Source organism: Cryptomeria japonica, chromosome 10 (assembly GCF_030272615.1).
Source record: "Cryptomeria japonica chromosome 10, Sugi_1.0, whole genome shotgun sequence".
Taxonomy (NCBI): Eukaryota; Viridiplantae; Streptophyta; class Pinopsida; order Cupressales; family Cupressaceae; genus Cryptomeria; species Cryptomeria japonica.
The window spans coordinates 310189986-310209878 of record NC_081414.1 but is presented as its reverse complement, the minus strand read 5'-3'; the positions used below and the strand labels follow the sequence as shown (position 1 = coordinate 310209878).

Genomic DNA, 19893 nt, shown 5'->3' with positions numbered 1-19893 from the left:
TGTGTCTCTCTTGAAATGGGTAATCCAATTCTCTGATTCAATCGCACTCTTCTTCTAATTATTGATCGCCGACAACTTCAATTGATAATTAATCTTCCCTAAGGTTGGTGACCCTTGTATTTGCTAAGTCATTAACATCTTTATTGTTGTTAACATTAGTTGTTACCACTGGTATTAATAATGGTTCATAATTACAAATCTTTATATTATAGACTAATCTTTGTTAATTAATCTCTTTACTCTTATCGAACCTCCTTATGCCTATATCGATATTCCTTTGATGGATATCCCTTAATCGCTGTTGCTCTATTCATTGTTTGCAGCTACAGAGTTGTATCTTATCGCACCATACTTAACGGTGATTAGTTCAACCGTCTTTATCGATATTTACTTTTGATCTCATCCTTTGCAAAGATAATTTCAATTCTTTCTTAATCGCTTCATCTAGAAACACTTGAGTATCATGATGGTGGTAGTAGGCCTGGGCTATTGATAATTCATCATAATTGCTTACCATCTACATGTGGCCTTATTTACTTTTGGATTTTGCTAGTTCATTGTTTATGTGGCTGGCAATATGCCTTTGATTGCGTTCTATACGTGTTTGCCTTATATAATTGCTTTCTTTTGAAAGATGCCGACTGGGAGATGGCTCAATTCTGATTTGTTTGTTTCAGTATTAATCTTTGACCAGCGTATTAATGCTTTGAGGTTTTCAAGGAGTTTTGTGTTTTTTTGAGTTTTTTGAGGTTTATGCTTTGGGATTTGACAATGCAAAATGAATAACAATTGCAATATAGATAACAATTGACTGAAAATGAATCTCAGACTTCTGATTTTATTTATCAGCAATGAACAAAAGGAAATAAATGATTATTTTTCAACATTCAAAGACAATAATGGTCTACCAAGCATCCAACGCTAGGATTGAAGGAGAATTAATTGCTTGAATAGGTAGAAAGAATGATAGAAGCTCTTCCAACTGCAACTAATAACTCCAATGAGCTTTATTCACCTCCAAGATAATTACTAAAAACAAATCTACAAAGAAATCTCAGGTTCAGTGCAATTTATAGAATCTTGCCAGGCAAGATCTCTAGGATTGACCATTTTTCCTCACTGTTTTGCTGACATAGCTCTAGAATGTTGTAATATCACCAAACAAACCTTTGATATCTTCTTATTAACTGCTGACAATAATTTTTGAACAAAAAACCAGCTGCAAACCCTTCTATTTATTTTTATTGAAACCCCCAAAATGCTAAAATGGTATGGCTAGTTGGGAACTGTATGGCTGGCTCTAAAATGACACAATTTTCAATGAAATGTCTCTTATTCCTTCTCAGATCCGAAAATCAGACCCTAATGATGCTATATTACTCCAATTAGCTCTTGAATTTGGTTCTAATAACCTGATAAGAGCTTTCTTTACTGAACAAATTGCTGATTGGTGCAAGGGATTTCGTCCTAACACCCTGGAATGGAGGTTTTCGTCCCCAAACCTGCTCCAGAACTCTACCAAACTCGTTGCAGACCTGTAGAAGATAATATTCTCTCAAAAAATAAACAACTCAATGCCAAAATGATTGTCAAATTCACTTTTTATTTCAGCTGTAACCCTAATTTCGAATTAAGGTTTCATCTCCCCTTTTATTAATAAAATAAGTTTATTTTATTTATGCCTCATGAAAATCATACCACAAGGGGCCTCCATCATTATTTTAATTTGGCCCCTTCATTATTATATTAATATTTGTTAAAATGCCTAGGTAAGAGGGCCAATGAATTTTTATAACTTATTTCCCCAGAAAGTGATTATAATATCACTTTATTATTATTTTATTCAATCCAAACTTAGGAAATATTAAAATATTTCCTTATTTATTAATAAAATGAGATCCGGGGCTCAGATTGGAATTCCATCTGAAGTGCTATGATCACTGCTGATGTCTAAACCCATGTAGGCTGACTGGTAGTTCCTCCTAAAAAATAGGAAGTTGCCTTAAAAAATAGGAACCTTGCTCAAAGTGCCAAAAACTGTTCGAGAGGCTTTTGGTCAACTCCGTGATCCCCGGGTGGTCAACTTGTTAACTGCCAATTCTCCCTAAAATATAGGAGACCTCCCTAAAAAATAGGAACTGCCATCTCAAAGCTCAAAATGGCTCATAGACCCCCCTCAAAGCTCTGTGCTCCTCAGAATGAATCCCCTAACCATCTGGTTGACCTACGGAAACTCGAGTGAAAGGTCAACCCTCTACTCATCTCTTGTCGCCTAGAAAGGGAACATTACATCTTTTAAGACAACTACTTCATGCATCGTTGTCCATAAATCTTAATTACTTTAAGTCTTAAGAAATTAGTCTTTATTAATATTTTCCTCCATCGTTAATATAAGTAGTGAATTATAATTTTATTTCACCTTTACTTTTGTTACTCCCTTTCATTTGTTATCCAAATCTTTATGCAGATTTTGATTCTTGCCACTGATATTTGATAACTTATATATTCCAATTGCATCATCTATTACGTCGTTCAAGAGTGCTTGTAGATCATTGATTGTCATCTTATAAATGTTTGTACTTCATTATAAAGATAATACAAGGAGCTTTCTCACAACATATTGTTTGTTTGTGTGGTCTTTATGGATTGGATGGGGACATCACAAGCTGCAACAATGGTGGACGATCAACGCTGGAGAAACCTATAAAAAATGTAGAAAGATATGCTAGTAGCTTGGAAACTTGCCAAAATGATCAAGAAGTCCTTAGTGTCAAAATAGAAGTGATATAGGGAATGGAAGGAATCCTGACGTCGGTGGTCACGGATAGAGGTGTTACAAACTCTTTCGGGTGTAGGCATAATGCTCGAATGGCCACTTGAAGGTTGATAGATTTGCGGTACGCTAGCACGACGCGCAAACGCCTCCATAGTGCGCTAGAGTCCATAAGTCAACCGATCAATATGCTTGATCAAAGACAAGTTCCATGCTGACAAGGCGATCAATATGGATAAAAGGACAAACAAGCGACAAATGTTGCTAATTGGCTTGTGGTGGAGATGCTTATGTGATGTGGAATTGCACGGGGTGCAATTTACGACGTTACATTTTGCCCCCACTTTAGCGACATATGTTTGTCGAGAAATGCAAAGCTAAAGTAGAAGGATGATATTGAGATTCGCTAAGAGGAATCAACATTCGTTGATCAGACGAAGTTGCACCCAACTAGATAAACTTGAGATAGTTAGATTTTGCTAAGCTATTTCATGACAAACACGTTGACTGCAGTCCCAGATGTTAGACGAAAAAGCAATCAGACATTGAATAGATAAGATACATGAGATAGCGTAATAGAAACAAACCTTTCTTAATGGAGGAAAATCCCTACTACGAAAGATAAGAAATAGCAGCTGCCTTGATAAAAGAGACAGTGCCGGTATGGGTAGCAAGTTGTGTTATGCTAGATAGCCATACGATAGGGCGAGACTTCGTCGACATGAATAGCAAAATGCTAGATGGTCATGCGATTAGGCAATCATAGATCGATTTGATGAGCAGTGGATTGGCCCCCACAAAAGGCAGACTAGATAGATAAAATAGATCAAGTGGTTTAGCCCCCACCAAGGCAAACAAGAATGCTAAGCTAAACAAAAACAAATGCCAAATGCAGATTATGCAGATATGATAGCCCCCCCCCTTAGAATGGTATGCATGAAAGGCATGTCATTTTAAGGAGAGGAAATGCTGCGGTAGATCTATATAGCGAGATGTTTCCATGGAATGTCATTTTCGGTGGATGACACATAAGACCCATAACATCAACAAAGATGCAAGAGCATAGGGGGATCCAATTATTTGGTGTCAGAACCCATAGCAAAGAGATAAAATATGCAATAGAACTGTAGATGGGTATTTTATGATAAGGCCAAAGTTCTCGGATCTAAAGAAGAGCACATGAAGATAAAGAGAAAATAAAAATTCAGGTCAACATGGAAGAAGGCCTAAATACCCCTAACGCTTTGCATCATCCCCGAATGTTGAAAAGCAAGATACGACAGATACAAGAAGTACATAACAGATAGAAGTTGTTTTACGATAGAAAATCCCCTGTATTTGAGTACCTACAGAGCAACTCGGGTCCTCTAGGAGAGTACAATAGATAAAGATAGTCAACCTCCCCGAATGTCGAAAAGCAAGATATGACATATAGTAGTTTTACGACAGAAAATACCTTGTATTCGAGTACCTATGGAGTAACTTGGGTCCTCCAGGAGAGCGCAACAGATAAAGACAGCCAACCTCCCATTTCCAAGCACCAACCGAGTATTTTGGGTCCTTCGAGAGGGAACAAACATGTAAAGTTAGCACAGGGGAACACAATCATGCACACGCTATGCTACAAGATAAAGAAACATAGTGCTCTAGAAGTCCCCAAGCATCAGGCCATCGTCCTCCCAATATTGATCATATGGTGAATGAGGGCGAGACCGAAGCAAAACTATCGCAAGGGCAGCACTTGGCGCCTCACCAGCAGTGAGAACAAGTGATGAGGCTATGGCAACATCTGTGTCCATGAGCTCAAAAGAGGCAACGGTCAATGACCACGTGAAGATTGTAGACAGCGTCGAGATATCCTCAAGAGAGTCAAACAAGCATGCCTCAGTCAAGGAAGAAGGTGACTTAGGCCGAGGAGATGAAAGAGGAACTGGATTGCCGGCCTCTACGAGAGGGGCATTGACGAACTTGGGAGAAGGCGGGGCCTTCTCAACAACACAAACAAAGACAAGCACAAAAACAGGCACTGAAGCAAACAAAGAGATAGGGGAGGAGCATACCTAAGTTGATTTTTGCCTACAAAACTTCGGAATAGGGCCTTGCTCGAACATGTGTTTAGGTTGCGTAGAAGGCACAGGTTGCCTGTCAATCGTAGTAGGTTGAAGAACCTTGGGAAAGATTTGATGAAGAAGCAAATGCGAAATAGGAGGGTCAGACAAAGCTGCATTAGACACCACCTGTGTGTGCAACATATCCAAAGACTGGAACAACGGAGGGACATCCAGCAACGAGGTGATAAGGGGTGGTTCCAAGGAAGGAGCAATGAAGGCTTGCACCCATTTAGGGGGAGGTTCATCGATAGGCCCCGAAACAACCAGAAGCAACATCGAAGATGATGCAGAAGCTGGAACATCTGAAGAGACAAGATTTGATACGACAGGAACGGGTGCTGAAGGTGCAGCACTAGATTGCAAAGAAGCATCACGTTCACGAGCCATGGCCCGTCGATAGCACGATGAAGATGAGGACCAAGATTTGAAGCTTGGGAAGAATCAAGAGCATCATGTTGTATAGGAGGGGCCCCCGAAACCTTGTCGGGGATAGGAGAAGGTGCAATTTGATGGAATAGGAGGTGCATTTGAGATAGGCACTACATTCATAGCAATGAGAGCCCTACCTCGCTTCGCTCGAGGAGCAGCTGGAGGAAAAGAGGGTGCCAACATGGGATGTGAAGCAGGAGCAAGCGGTGACGAACGAGCATGAGAGGAACGCTTCCCTTTCTCATATCGAGAAGGCTGAGGGATATCGGCCATGCTCAGGAGCTCGAAGGGAGGGTGGACCACGGACTTTGACAGCACAAGTGCCTTTCCCTTGTCTGCACTAGTGCGATTGCAGGAACAAAAGACACCATCGAAGGCTGCGTAGTCTTGGGCATATGAGGAGGTCTATTTAGAGGAATGGGCTTAACCTCAGCCCCCGACGATGAAGGGGCATAAGGCACTACCTGCTTTAACACAGGAATAGATGGAGTAGAGGTCGATGTAGAAAGAGGCAACAAATAGCTAGGCTGAACTGATTTAGGGGCTCACTCCCCTGTCTTGTACTGATAATATGTTTGATACATCAAATCACCACGGGGAGGCATGGGTCCCACCAGAGCAGGCCAAAAATGATGTAGCGAAAAATCTCCATTGGCTACCAGGGGTCGATATCAAGTATCCTTGACGACATGCACTAAACCCTCATGAGGAAACTTTAGGCACTTATGAATCACTAGAGGGACTGTATCCATAGCAATCAACCAGGGAAAACCTAGTTTAAATGGAAAAAGTCTGATTTAGGAATGATCACAAACGAAGACGACATAGCCTTGGGTCCCACAAGGACTGTCAAGGTGATACTGCCCAAAGGAGAAAGAGATAGCCCATTATGTGTTCTTAAAGTTGCACAACACTCGTCATATCTTGGCCTATGCCATCCATTGACAAACAAGGTTTCCTCCATGATGACATCGACTCTACACGAAGGGTCGACCATCACCCCTGTAACAGTTTGACCGTTGAGCTTTGCAGGGATGTACAAAGGAGAAGGATCTCCACAATATGGGGCATCCAAAAGGGTGAATGATATATCAAATACTTGCACCTTCTGACTAGGAGGCGAGATCAAAGTGATAGTAAGCATATTAATATAGGGGCCATCACCTGGCACTAGATTTGATGCAAAGATAAAGTTTGACGAATGCGGAGGGAACAAATCTGTGTATGTCTACAACTCACTGCTTGTTTTATCAACAGACTTGTTAGATTTATACTTTTTATCATTGACCTTTATAGCTCTACTGTCAATTCGGTCTTGGACTGTGTCTAAGACGATGGCATCTCCAGTGTCATGACTAGGCACATGGTAATATTGGTAAAACTTTGAACCATCATACCAACGAGGGTATGGTTTGTTATCAAACAGAGGTCTAATCTCTAGACGGTTTATGAGATTGCCTTTTGATAACCTTTGCATTATGCTCAACTAGGAGTCATTCAATTTGGTGAGGACTCTGTTGCGCTGTAGTTCCTATGCAACAAATATTAGAGGAGTAGCTATGATATTAGCCACAACTTTGTTTTTTCGAGATCCTTCTGAGGACATGCTTGCGAATGTACCAGTACGAGGGTTCGAAGAGGAATCTTTGAACTAAGTCATTGTGTGCTGGTAGTTAGTGAGCACAAAACATAGATTGGCAAAGTTTTGATACCAATTGAGAGATAATTTCTCCCGCAATGCCGGCTGTAGGTTTCTAATGAACATCCTTTGCAAATCACTATCTAGTAGGGCAAAGGGGATCTTGGTAGAGATAGATTGGTATTGCGAGATAAAGTTTGTAATCTTCTCATTTGGCCTTTGCTTACAGTGAACAAGGTCAGTGATGGTGACCTTGTTGCCAATGTTAGCTTGGAACCGTTTGAGGAAGAGATCCATAAGTTGATCAAACGTCTGGATAGAGTGGTCAAGTAACGAACTATACCATTCTAGTGTAGTCCCCTTAAGAGAGCGCTAGAATAGTTTAAGCAAGACAGAATCCACATTGTGGTAGTCATTACACATGGTCATAGTTGAATCAATGTGTAGTGTGTACATTGGGATCTCCATCACCATTAAACCAATCAAACTTCAACAACTCAGCCCGTTGGGGCGATGTGTGAATACGTCACAACATCTAGCGCCACCTTGAATAAATGTTCTTGAACATTTTAGAGATAAAGACTCAATTGACACTTAGAATCTCCGGAAAATTCAAACTGGCTTATCAAGAGATTAGAAAATGCATTCAAAGTGGAAGGAAAACCTTTAACCAGATCTAGACACTTAGTCTTTGATTACCCAGGTGTGTGCAAGTGTATTCATTCCTCTTGACAAGACAATTATGACCTTCAGGTTCTCCTGTGAGCGGCTACGTAGTATATCTGAACTTCATAAGCATCCTGGATAGAGCCCCGCTGCCAATCAGACGTCTATAGTCCCGACGAGGTTATCGCCGCAAGCTCACGAACATTGCTCCATTGCCAGCCAGGCGTCCATAGCCCTGATGGAGTTACTCGCATATTCCCATTAGCCAATTTTGATATTTCATTTCATTTCATTTTTTCTTGATTTTTCTCTTTCATTTCTCATTTTTTTCCTTTTGATATTGCTTTTTCACTTCGTCAATTCCTTTGGCTCGTAAGCAGTGAAGCTTACTAGGGTTTGAGGATTGCGGTGGCACTGAAGCCAGATTTTAGATTTTTCACTAATCACAGCTTTGCTTGAAAACCATAATGACTCGGAGTCTATTAATGTGTGAAGATATAGTAATCAACAGATGTCGGCATCGAGATACAGAAAAAATGATTCCCTTCCAAGTCAAATATAGGTCTTGATTAGATGACAAAGCTGGAGAGGAACAACCTCGGATTCCGGGCACTTCATGAATAGATATCTAAGAAATGGGTCTAACATAAGATCCAGGATATTGCCAGCATGTGAGAAACAACACAGACACCTTTATCACAAATGGAGGCTCCTACTCAAGACACCTAAACTAAACAGATGACCGACAGACCGAACCCAAAAGCAAGCTAAGCTAGAGCAAACCAAAAGCTAACTAAAGAAAGCGAACAACTAAACTACTTGAGCCACTCAGGATCCTGAGTCAAATGACTCAAAGCAGATTAAGAAAAAGGCTCAAAAGACCTCTAATCTAAAACACACGAAAGGAAAACCTACTCTAAACCTATATACAAGACTCCTAGACTCAACACGACTCAAAGAAGCAAAATATATACATGACTTCACATGATTTCTCAGGTTGTGGAACAGGAGCATGGCGAAGGTGATGGTTCTCAATTGAGCAAATTCATCCTTAAATACATAAAAGCAAACTCTCACCATGCATCTCTCATACTCAAGCAAATTTTCACTCAAAATGATCAACTGGGGTAATTCATTAGGAGCATGATCAATCCAGATGCAAGTTGTTTTCCCAAAATCCCCATAATCAAAATCATAATAACTTTCAAGGGTAGGATTAAGGAAAGAGACAACCTGGCATTGTTCGTGCTTAGATGGAACTGCATTGTCGGAAGCGAGATCACCAGATGCTTTAGGAGGTCGCCATTGATGATGAACTATTCCACGAGCATCCACAACATGTTGATCTATACATACAAGTTCTTCTTTGAATAAGCTTAGCGCACCTTCAAATAGCTCAGCATTCTTTGTTTTCATTGAGGCATCTTGCATAAACCAAGCATCTTCATGGAATTTTGTTAGCATATCTTGAAAAATGAGAGTCTCCTTGATGGATCGAGCTTCAAACATCTCCTCTAGTTGATCAAATATAATCTTTGGTGGCCTTTCTCCTTCATGCATAGTCTCGGGAGGTCGAAGCTGATGATGGATCATATCACTCACAGTAACTTGCTTATCTTGAAAAAAATTTGGCAGTGATTCCATTTGTACTTCCTCTACAAGATCTTTCAACACCCCTTCAAATATCATGAGAGTGAGGATGTCCTTGAGCGCCCCCTCAAATTGTTCTTCATATCTGAGCTCACTTATGATAATTTGTAGCTCTTTGTTCAACATCTCAACTTGATTGTCTTCTTCGAGGATGCTATTTGAAACCTCTTGCAATTCAATCTCAAGGACCTCCTTTTGTAGCATGAATGAAAATTCCTCAAGGAATGATTCCTCTTCTTCTTTGATTGCTTGTTCGACTCTTGGATCTTCCTTTATCACTGCTTGAGTATTCTCAACTGCTTCTTCAACTTTTGTTTCATGGTATTCCTTTTCAGGTGCAAGGCATGGCGAGCTATCCATACATTGATCATCAGGTGTATTTGTATCGTCAACCTGCAACTGGTCCTTCTCACAATCAGATGCTGGAGCAATGTCTTGTTCATAGGTTCTCCTGAATTCAATTGCGAGATGTGCACCCCAAGATCTGTTCACAATACATTCTTCCTCGGACAAAGTTGTCATTCCAAACTGGTTTCTGACTTGATTGATAGCCATTTCACATACTGAGCAAGTAAATTCAGAGTGAGGTGAGTTGTGAATTCTACACCACAATGGTAGTAATGTGTTCTCTAAACGCATTTCACCATTCAAAATGAGCTGACTCTCGATCATCCACAAGAAGCTTAGAATAGGATCCTTGCTCTCTGGGACACTGAAGCTGCCTTCTTCTGTTTCTGGCCTGGGGACATCCCAAAAGAAGATTTTTCCCTGCGCTACCGATTCCATCCTTGATAAGTACTTCAAGCAATGCATTTCATCATGTTCCTCTGTCTCATGGACTCGACACTGCCCTAGTCTTGCAAACTCGGACAATCTGCGTGGATAAAGCTGTGTATCTAATCTCCACCAAAGTTGAGGAAAATCAACTTGTTGCTCCTCATGAAACTATTGTCGCTCCATTGAGAAATCTTTTCTTTTTGATTTTTTGATTTTTCGATTTTTTTTTTGGATTTTCTATTTTCACCTTTTTTTGGATTTTCTATTTTTCACTTTTTTTTTGATTTTTACTTTTTTTGGATTCTTGGTTTTTTACTTTTTTTGGATTTTCAGGAATAAGAGAGATCTTGAATATCTCAGATTCAACTTGAACATTCAACTGGTTCCAACTCGCTTCCTTGTTTTCGCAAGTCCAACTGACAACCTAGCGATCACCTTCCTTCTCTGTATCACTTCCGTCGAGTGTCTGAGAAAAGGCTTTCCACTGATCTTCCTTGGATTCAAGAGTTCACATTCGCTCACCTTTCGTCTGCTTTAATTTTGTTGAGCGTGAAGAGGGTAAAAAGCCTTAAGATGATTTCTTCAAATGTGATGTGACTTGACAAGATCCGACGTTCAAATACTCAACCCTCCTTCTAGCGCCAATTTTGTTGATGTGTCTTTTGTACACTACCAAACACATAATAAAATACCTAAAGGTACCTTATCCTCTCTTGAACAAAGTTCCCGACTGTTGAAGATCTCGCCGAAGGATTAGTCAGAGTAACTCCAAGGTTCTGTTATGTAGGATCTCTACGTGTGGATAAGCTCTTTGTGGTACGATGTGATTTTGCTGGAATCACAAGGGGACTTACACTCGATGACTTGAACATCTGATTTGCTAGAATCACAAGTCCTATTTACTAACTGGAAGTCAAACAAATGGCAAAAGATGCAGGGTTCAGGAAGTCTACTCTACTACCTAGAATGCGAGAAGATGGATGAATGACTAGGTGGAGTCCTACTAGGTTGGGTCTCACCATCAGGCTTGAACAATCTGACACCAACTCAGTGCAATCTTCTAAGGGATGCTTCCAATACGTTCAAATCGTATGCCATCAGACACTGATCACCATTCAAGATAATGCATGAACAATAGATGTGTACGACTTAAGATTAAGCTCATTTTATGCCAGTTGACCATGCAGGGCGCACTTACAATCAGTAAGAGGCTAGTGGTATGGACTAGACAGATTCCACACAGGTGCATTCAACAACTTCTTTCATTCAATTTAATGATCTATCATCTAAAATGAAGATTCAACAAGAGACCATGCATATTGCAACAAAACAACACACTTCACCATAACTTCAATGAAAATGGAGTTTGTTTACAATCACTGGCAACAATTTCTTGCCTTGTCCTCCTAATTTACTCTAATTGCTATTCTATCAGCTGACTATTCACTATTAGCTAACTATTCATCTACTATTAACTATTGACTAACTATTAGCCTTTACAAATGAGGAGCCAGGGCTTATATAGTGCCCTCAATACAATTCAATGGCTCAGATCAACTTGAGATCAATGGCCAAGATATTACAATGAAAACCCTAATTAGGGTTTGTTACAACGAACTCAATTCTGGCCAATGAAATAATTGCATTATTTGGACACATGTCTTCTCTGGAATATTCAACCAATGGATAACCGGGGTAGGTACATCGAAGCTTGTGTCAATTTTGAGGAGTCAGGTACATTGAATCTAGACACGCTGAGATGGACCAATCCAACTGGAGGAATGATGACTGGGATGCCACCTTGTCTGACACTTGCAACTTGGTTGATGTTCAATTTGATGATGCTGAGAAGCTAACTTTAATTAACTCTTTTGAGACTATCTGCTTCTTCAATGGACCCTTGCTTTAACCTCCTTTGTCTTTGATGTGCAGGATGGATGGATGGACCTTTCCTTCAAATGCTGGACTGGAAGAGGTCGTCCTTGATGATGCTGGATTGGAGGAGGTCGTCCTTGCTTATGTTGGACTGGAGGAGGCCGTCCTTGCCTTGGCTTGGTCTTCTTTCACCTGCAAGACAAACCATAACATGATTAAGGGCACATAATATATTTATTCTAACATAGCATTTTATACATTAAATCATCAACAAGAAGACATCAAAATGAAGTTTGCTCAAGGTTCTCCCCAGGGACAGGCTCTATAAGAATTTCGCCCTGGACCCTCTAGAAGGGTCAGGAGCGAATTTTGCATTCTTGGCCAATTTAGACCTCTTTTCAACATTACCTCACAATTAGCTCCTCGCCTGGCCCAAACAAGGTAAAAAAAAAGGAGTTTCAAAAGATTTCGCCCTGGACCCTCTGGAAGGGTCAGGAGCGAATTTTCTTGGTTAGGCCTCAATTACTCCAAAAATCCTCCGGAAGGTGAGCATATGCTTGTTTTAGTCCAACAAAGTCTAGGGATCCATCCTTTTAGTTTCTCACATGGGCAAATTAGGTGATAATGGGAATTTCGCCCTGGACCCTTTGGAAGGGCCAGGAACGAAATTCCTTCTTTAGGCTTCATTCTACACTTCCTTTACCTCAATTCATCTCACAAGGCTTAAATAACCTCCCTCCAGTCTTTTCATGCCTTAGGAATCAAAATCTTGTCTTGACACAAAGGGGAAATAGTGATTTAGATGAATTTCGCTCTGGACCTTTGGGAGGATCAGGAGCGAAATTCACTTTTTGCTTGCCTATTCACACCCAATTTCATTTTCTTCACCTCACTTCATCTGGACTCCCTCACATTGAATCCACTTCCCAACTTGGCAACATTGGTTTGATCTTCACAAGGCCTAAAAAGTCAAATTCGCTCAAAAACCTAGCCAGGGACACGACCTATCTAGAATTTTGCTCTAGACCCTTTGGAAGGGTCAGGGGCAAAATTCTCATTTTAGCTCAAAATTCACACTTTATATGGTCAAACATCTTTCCAAGGTATTCCAAATAGTTTTTCTCACCCTAGTCTAGGCCTGACTTAGCACAAAATTTGGAGAAAAGGATGGTTTTAGTGTTTTTCGCTCTGGACCCTTTGGAAGGGTCAGGAGCGAATTTCTTCCTCTAGCCCAAAATCATCATTTTTGGACACCAAAATCCATTCAAGGGCAACCTCAAGGGCTTCTATCATCTTTGTCCAGGCCTGGCTTGGTCTTAATGTGAAAGGAATAGATGGATTTTAGAATTTCGCTCTGGACCTTTTGGAAAGGTTAGGAGCGAAATTCTTGATTTGGCTCAATTCCTTCAATTTCAATGTTTCCTAGCAACTTGAAGTTACTCCTAAAGACTTCTTCCATCCCAATTCACTTTAGTTTGCAATTGTCTTGTCACAAATTTGGAAAAAAGGTGGTTTTGGTGAAATTTCGCCTTGGACCCTTTGGAAGGGTCAGGAGCGAATTTCTTAATTTAGGCTTATTCCTCCATCATTTCAAGTTGAATTCACCTCAAAAGGCTAGAAAACACTTCTCCTCTCACATCCAACCCAAGTTTGACTTGACTTTGCAAGGGAAAATAGGTGGTTGAAGAATTTTCGCCCTGGACCCTTTGGAAGGGTCAGGAGCGATTTTCATCATTTGGCTCAATTCCTTCAACCTTGATAATCATTGGCAATTTGGAGTCATTCCTAAGGCCTTCTTTAATCATGATCCACACTAGATTTGGCATGAAACTAAGGGAAAAGATAGGTTTTGCACAATTTCGCCTTGGACCCTCTGGAAGGGTCAGGAGCGAATTTCCCTTTCTAGACCAAAATCATGATTCTTTCAATCCCAATCTTCTTTGCAAGGTAAAATATCCTCTCTCTTCGCCTTAGGAACAAGGTCTAAGCTCAAGCAAGGTTAGAAAATATAGGTTTGTAAGGAATTTCGCTTTGGACCCTTTGGAAGGTTCAGGAGCGAAATTTCCTTCCTTGGCTAAAACACTCATTCCTCAACTCTTTCAAACATTCCCAAAGGCCACAACATGTTCATTCTCCCTTTCAGCATGCCTTGGACATCAAAATTTGGTCAAACAAGGAAGGGAAAGAGGTCTAAGTAGATTTTCGCCCTGGACCCTCTAGAAGGGTCAAGAGCGAAAATCATTTTTTAGGCTTGATTCTTCATTTCTCCAATTCCAAACCACCTCAAGAGGCAAAGACATGCTATCTAACTTCCATCCATCCTTCCTTTCAAGATGCCTTGCAAATCAAAATTTGGTCAAACTAGGGAGGAAATGAGCCTTAGGAGGATTTTCGCTTTGGACCCTTTGGAAGGGTCAAGAGCAAAAATCTTAGTTTAGGCTTGATCACTCACTTTTCAAACTTCAAACCACCTCAAGAGGCAATCTTAGATCATTTTTCACCTAAGGAACAAGGATTGATGCCCAAATCAAGTAGCAAATGAGGTTTATAGTGAATTTCGCTCTGGACTCTTTGGAAGGGTCAGGAGCGAAAATCACTCTTAGGCTAAAATCTTGATCTTCAAAATCATCCAACTTCCTCTCAAGGCAAGAACATACTAATTCCTTCTCCATCATGCCAAAGCTTAGCCAAAATAAGGAGGAAAATAAGAGCTACAAAGATTTTCGCTCTGGACCCTTTGGAAGGGTTAGGAGCGAAAATCATGTTTTGGGTTTGATCCTTGACTTTTCTAACTCTCATCCTCTTTGGGGGGCAAACATAGATTACTTTCCTTTCATTTCCACCTTGGTCCTGACTCTGGCTAAAGGAAAAATGAGTGTTTTTAAGAATTTCTCTCTGGACCCTTTGGAAGGGTCAAGAGCGAAATTCATCCTTTAGGCTAGAATCCTTCATTCTTTTCGCCTTTACTCATCTCCTAAGGCTAGAACATGTCAAAACACCCTTATACATGCCTAAGGAACTACGAACTTGACCTAGACAAGGAAGAAACTGAGGTCCTCAAGGATTTTCGCTCTGGACCCTTTGGAAGGGTCAGGAGCGAAAATCATGTTCTTGGCTACCTTCTCACTTAGGTTCACCTCATTCTCCCCCAAACTTGATCAAATCAACTTCCTCCTCACTATCAAGATAATCTATCACCCAACTTGGTCTAGGCAAGGTCAGACTAGGTTTTAAGGCCAAAGGAAGGCAAAAAGGGAAGGTTTCGCTCTGGACCCTTTGGAAGGGTCAGGAGCGAAATACTCTTTTAAGGCTAGCTTTCATCATCCCAAGGTCTAAAATATCTTCTCTAAGGAAAAGTTGCATCAAGCCCTCTCAATTATGCCTCGAAAGTCTATAACTTTGGTCATATCCTGGAGCAAAGTGGAGGAAAATTGGATTTCGCTCTGGACCCTTTGGAAGGGTTAGGAGCGAAATCTTCATTTTGGGCTTAATTCACCTCCTTTTCCACTTGACTCTACCTTTGTCTTGATCTTTGATTCATTCCTTCGATGCCTTAGCCAAATTTGTTCAACTACTCACTAACTTCCTCGAACTCAAACGGGACATCACCAGCAAAACCAAGCCTAAAGAAGACCTTGAAAGAAACCCTAACTTGGAGCATCCACTGACCCATCCTAGCTCAAGCAGAGCCGGCTATACAACGACCCCCCCTGACAGCACTCATCCTGCAAAGGCTAACAGACAAAACCCTAAAAAAACCTAGAAAGCAAACCCTAGAAAGCAAAAAGCAGGGGTCCCCATCTGCAATGGGGCGATGTGTGAATACGTCACAACAGAACCACAAGTGTTAGACTGGCTATCCTGGGGTGAGGTACCAGCCAAAGGCTTGTGACTCTTGACAATCATAGATAATGCCCTCAACATCTCTAGGCCTCTTCTATCTGAGATCAACATGTCTCTTAGAGTGCTTACAACACTTCCAACCTGGAGGAGGACATTCTCTTGGTTTAGGAAACCCACAAAGTCTCTCAAATTCTTCTCTAACATGTTAATCTGTTTAAAATCAATGGTAACTGCAGAATCATGATCAACAACAGGAGGAGATGATGGAGGAGGATTCCTTAGGGTATTATTCTGAGAATTGGATTGCGAATTAGGTGGAGAAGGTCCCCCTGTCAAAATGGTCCTAACAAGGCGAGAGGCCATAAAGTCATTAGGATCAGGAAGTGGATTGTTAAACACCGGACTTGGCCTAGGAGGAGTGTAACGATTCGTAGGAACACTTTTCCTAGCAGTCCTTCTTACAACAACTCCTGTGGCAATCTGGGTCGTAAAGCTCATGGACAAGCTCCACAACACTTCGACCACTCTATGAGGGTGTCACAAGTCTACAATGCTCAGAGGTGAAGAAGATTGAATCAAATTGTGCTTAAAGGTAAAAACGTATTTGTGTTTGTCTTTTTGTTTTTCGCTTTTTGCTTTTCTTTAAATTTTAAATGTAACTATGAAATAAAGACTAAAGAAAAAGATAATGCAACTGGTTCACGTCAGGTTCACCAAAATGTAGAGGATGAGATTTGTCACCCTCAAGGTGATGAACCTCAAGGGACAAACCTAAATTCGCTCTACCTCACTTAAACTAGCGCTAAAGCTGAGCCAGAGGACGCTAAGCACAGAATGAGATAAATGACCAACAAACAAAGTTCTCGGACGACTCTGCTAAGCCTTTGTCTTGAGCACGAGTGCGCGGAATTGGGACACTAGTGCGGAGCATTGTCGTCCTATACGGACATAGTGTATAGACCGTACGGAAACAAAAGATGCGACTACACTATTAAGTAAATGATATAATAATGAGCTAAACTAAGTAATACAGAGTGCGCGACGTTAAAATAAAATGAGAGAAGATATAGGAAGCTTACAACTAGTTCACGATTGAAGCCTCTCACAAGATAGATACTTCCCTCTCAATTTCGAACTTGCACACAAACAAGAAGAGAAAATGTTGGGGGTTGTGTTTAGAGGCTTGCCTCAGTTAGACCCTTGTTTCGATGTTTCCACCTCCACGGACAACCCAGATAATGGCAACAATAGGAAGATAAATGACAAAGAAAGGCAATAAGAGAACAAGATAATTAGATAATGAGAACTCCCCTTCAACACCCGAGAAGTTGATGCTTGAAGGATCGAAGATAAACAATCAAGAAGCTCTTAAAGATGCAACAATGGTGGACGATAATCATTGGAGAAACCTGTAAAAGATGTAGAAGGACATGCCAATAGCTTGGAAACTTGCTAAAATGACCAAGAAGTCCTTAGAAAGTGTCAAAATGCAAGTGATATAGGCACTGGAAGGAATCCCGATGTCGGTGGCTGTAGACAGAGGTGTTACGGACTCTTTCGAGCATAGGCATAACACTCAAACGACCACGTGCGGGCTGACATATTTGTGGGAAGCTAGCACGGCGCACGGACGTCTCCATGATGCGCTAGAGTCCATAAGTCAACCGGTCAATATGCTTGATAAAAGACAAGTTCCAAGCTGATAGGGCGATCCATTTGGATAAAAGGACAAACAAGCGACAATGTTCCCAATCGGCTTGTGGTGGAGATGCTTTTGTGACGTGGAATTGCACGGGGTGCAATTTACGACGTTACATGGCTACCGCTTTAGCTTTTACTTCGTTCTTGGGAAGGGCTCTGACTTGGGAATCATCTGACTGGATTTTCCTCGAATGTGTCTTGTAAACTTTTTCTTTGTTCTCTTTATTCTACAATCCTTAAATATGACCTGATCTCTTGGTCTTGACCACCTTGTGACCTTTTCTCGCCTTTATTGGGATCTAAGTGCATGAATAATTTGACATTATTTCTTTTAAGGCAGCGACGCCATATGGTTACTGCTATATCTGATAAATCAAATACATGAAGTAATAATAAAGATTACAATGCATACTAGATACAAGAGTAAAATATATCTTTATTCACAAACATGAAATTATTACAAAAGAAGACTAGAAATGATTAGCCAAGGATCGAAGTTGATCCGACTAAAATCATTCTACTTTACTTGACGATACACGATATATTTAAACGACAAGATGGTTTCCAAGAGGAACACAACTGTCAACCAACCAACACTTATAACTACTTGAGAATGACAAATGACTTAATACAAACAATTAGTACATAGTTGGATAACCAATATTATGAAAACATAATAATAGACATTGTATGCTGACTGCACACCTATTGAAATTGGATGTGATTAAAACTGAAAATAGGATTTGAATTTATTATTTCTTTTATATAGTGTAGATACAGCTACAATGGATTCCAAAATGGATTTAGATTTATTTATTTATTTTATTTTTGTTAGTGGAGGATGGTGCCTAGTTTTGGGCTTATGTTTTGGACTCTTAGTTTTCGATATCACTTGGTGATTTTCTATTTTTGATTGCTCTATTTATGGGAGGCATGAGATAGAGGTTTCATAATGTTACGCAGGTGTATTGTTATGTTGTTAAAATACTATTAGATTGAAGAAGATTGAATGGATTGTATAGATGTACTCTTGTTCTTGAGATTAATACAATCTTAGTGTCTCTTTGGTGGCAGAGTTTTTTTTGAAAGGATTTCTCCACATATATCTGTTGTTTATTACAGTTTGCTTATTTTTTATATGCTTTCCTATATTCCATTTCATGGTTTAATCACATTCACCTTGAACAGTTTAGTTGGGATTTGAACTCTATTAGTTTATGCTTTCACTGTATCTGTTTACCTGTTATCAACAAACAAGACTCTGCTTGTCTTCTTTATGCTTAAGCTGAGTAACTTGGAATTAAAATATTTATCACTTCATGTGTTGAAATTTAGTTTATGTCCTTGAAAATTATACTGTAATCTTGGTCCTCATAGAAGCTAATCACACAGTCTAAAAATTTGAAACTTTATTTATCCACCTATTGAAATTGGATGTGATAAAACTAAAATAGGATTTAAATTTAGTTGTTTATTTTATCTGTTGCAGGTACAGATACGACGGCTTCCAAAACCAGTTATTGCAATGGTATGATAGTTATCATAGTCTTATTTTTTGTAAGATTTGGATTTATGTTTAATCCAAATTTACTTTGTTTTTTGTTTCTTGTATATTAGGTAGCAGGATATGCGGTTGGTGGTGGGCATGTTTTGCACATGGTTTGCGATTTAACAATTGCAGCAAATAATGCTGTTTTTGGTCAAACTGGTCCAAAGGTATAATTTCTGTTCCATATGAAAGCTCAGAAAGATACATCTGCCTGACACAGTTTTAAGAGAAAGAAGAATTACATATGTAAATCACACATCTAGTTTGGACACATACAATGGCGGATATATCATTGAAAAATAAAAGTGAAATTGATGTCTCACTTGACACAATTAACTTTCTGGCTGCCACCAAGTTATTATGTATGCATTTACATATTGCTTTAGTTGTAAATTTCCAAATTGGATGTATTCTGTATCAGCATAATCATATGGATTGCAATTGACATTCATATTTTCCTGTATAGATTAGGATTTCATCATAATTATTTAATGGTTAGGATTTGTTTAATATGCATCTACCATGACTTGGTGGAGTGGTAAAGTTGGGACCCGTTCTGTGAGAGTATCAAGATTCAAGTCTATCCAGCTGTGCTCCATTATTATCTACCAATGTATTTGTTATGGTTAGCATTTGCATTGATCATGGTTCTAGACCGCATCTGTTTGGCCTACAGATTTATACAGCTGCATTATCTATTTCTTAATTTCTCTTCTCAATGCCATTAAACGTTCCATGATAAGTCACTTTTTGAGCTTCATGGTTCACATCAGCATTTACACATCATCTTGAGATGCCTTTTCTTATTGTTTTTTTGAATTCATGACTTTCCTATCTTCTATATTAAGAACCTGGAAATATTACACCCTTTCATCATATT

At 39.9% G+C, this 19893-nt stretch overlaps 1 protein-coding gene across 2 annotated transcripts in view; it reads left to right on the top strand.

Annotated features, from left to right (window-relative positions):
- The window catches only part of LOC131078958 (1,4-dihydroxy-2-naphthoyl-CoA synthase, peroxisomal), a 311267-nt gene that overhangs the window by 106793 nt on the left and 184581 nt on the right, over positions 1 to 19893 (top strand). The window contains exons 4-5 of one of the 2 annotated variants that reach the window (XM_058016811.2): positions 18954 to 18992; positions 19082 to 19180. In XM_058016811.2, coding sequence (XP_057872794.1) covers positions 18954 to 18992; positions 19082 to 19180 — 138 coding nt within the window. The remainder of the gene's footprint in view (positions 1 to 18953; positions 18993 to 19081; positions 19181 to 19893) is intronic. The other variant, XM_058016812.2, reaches the window with a different exon arrangement.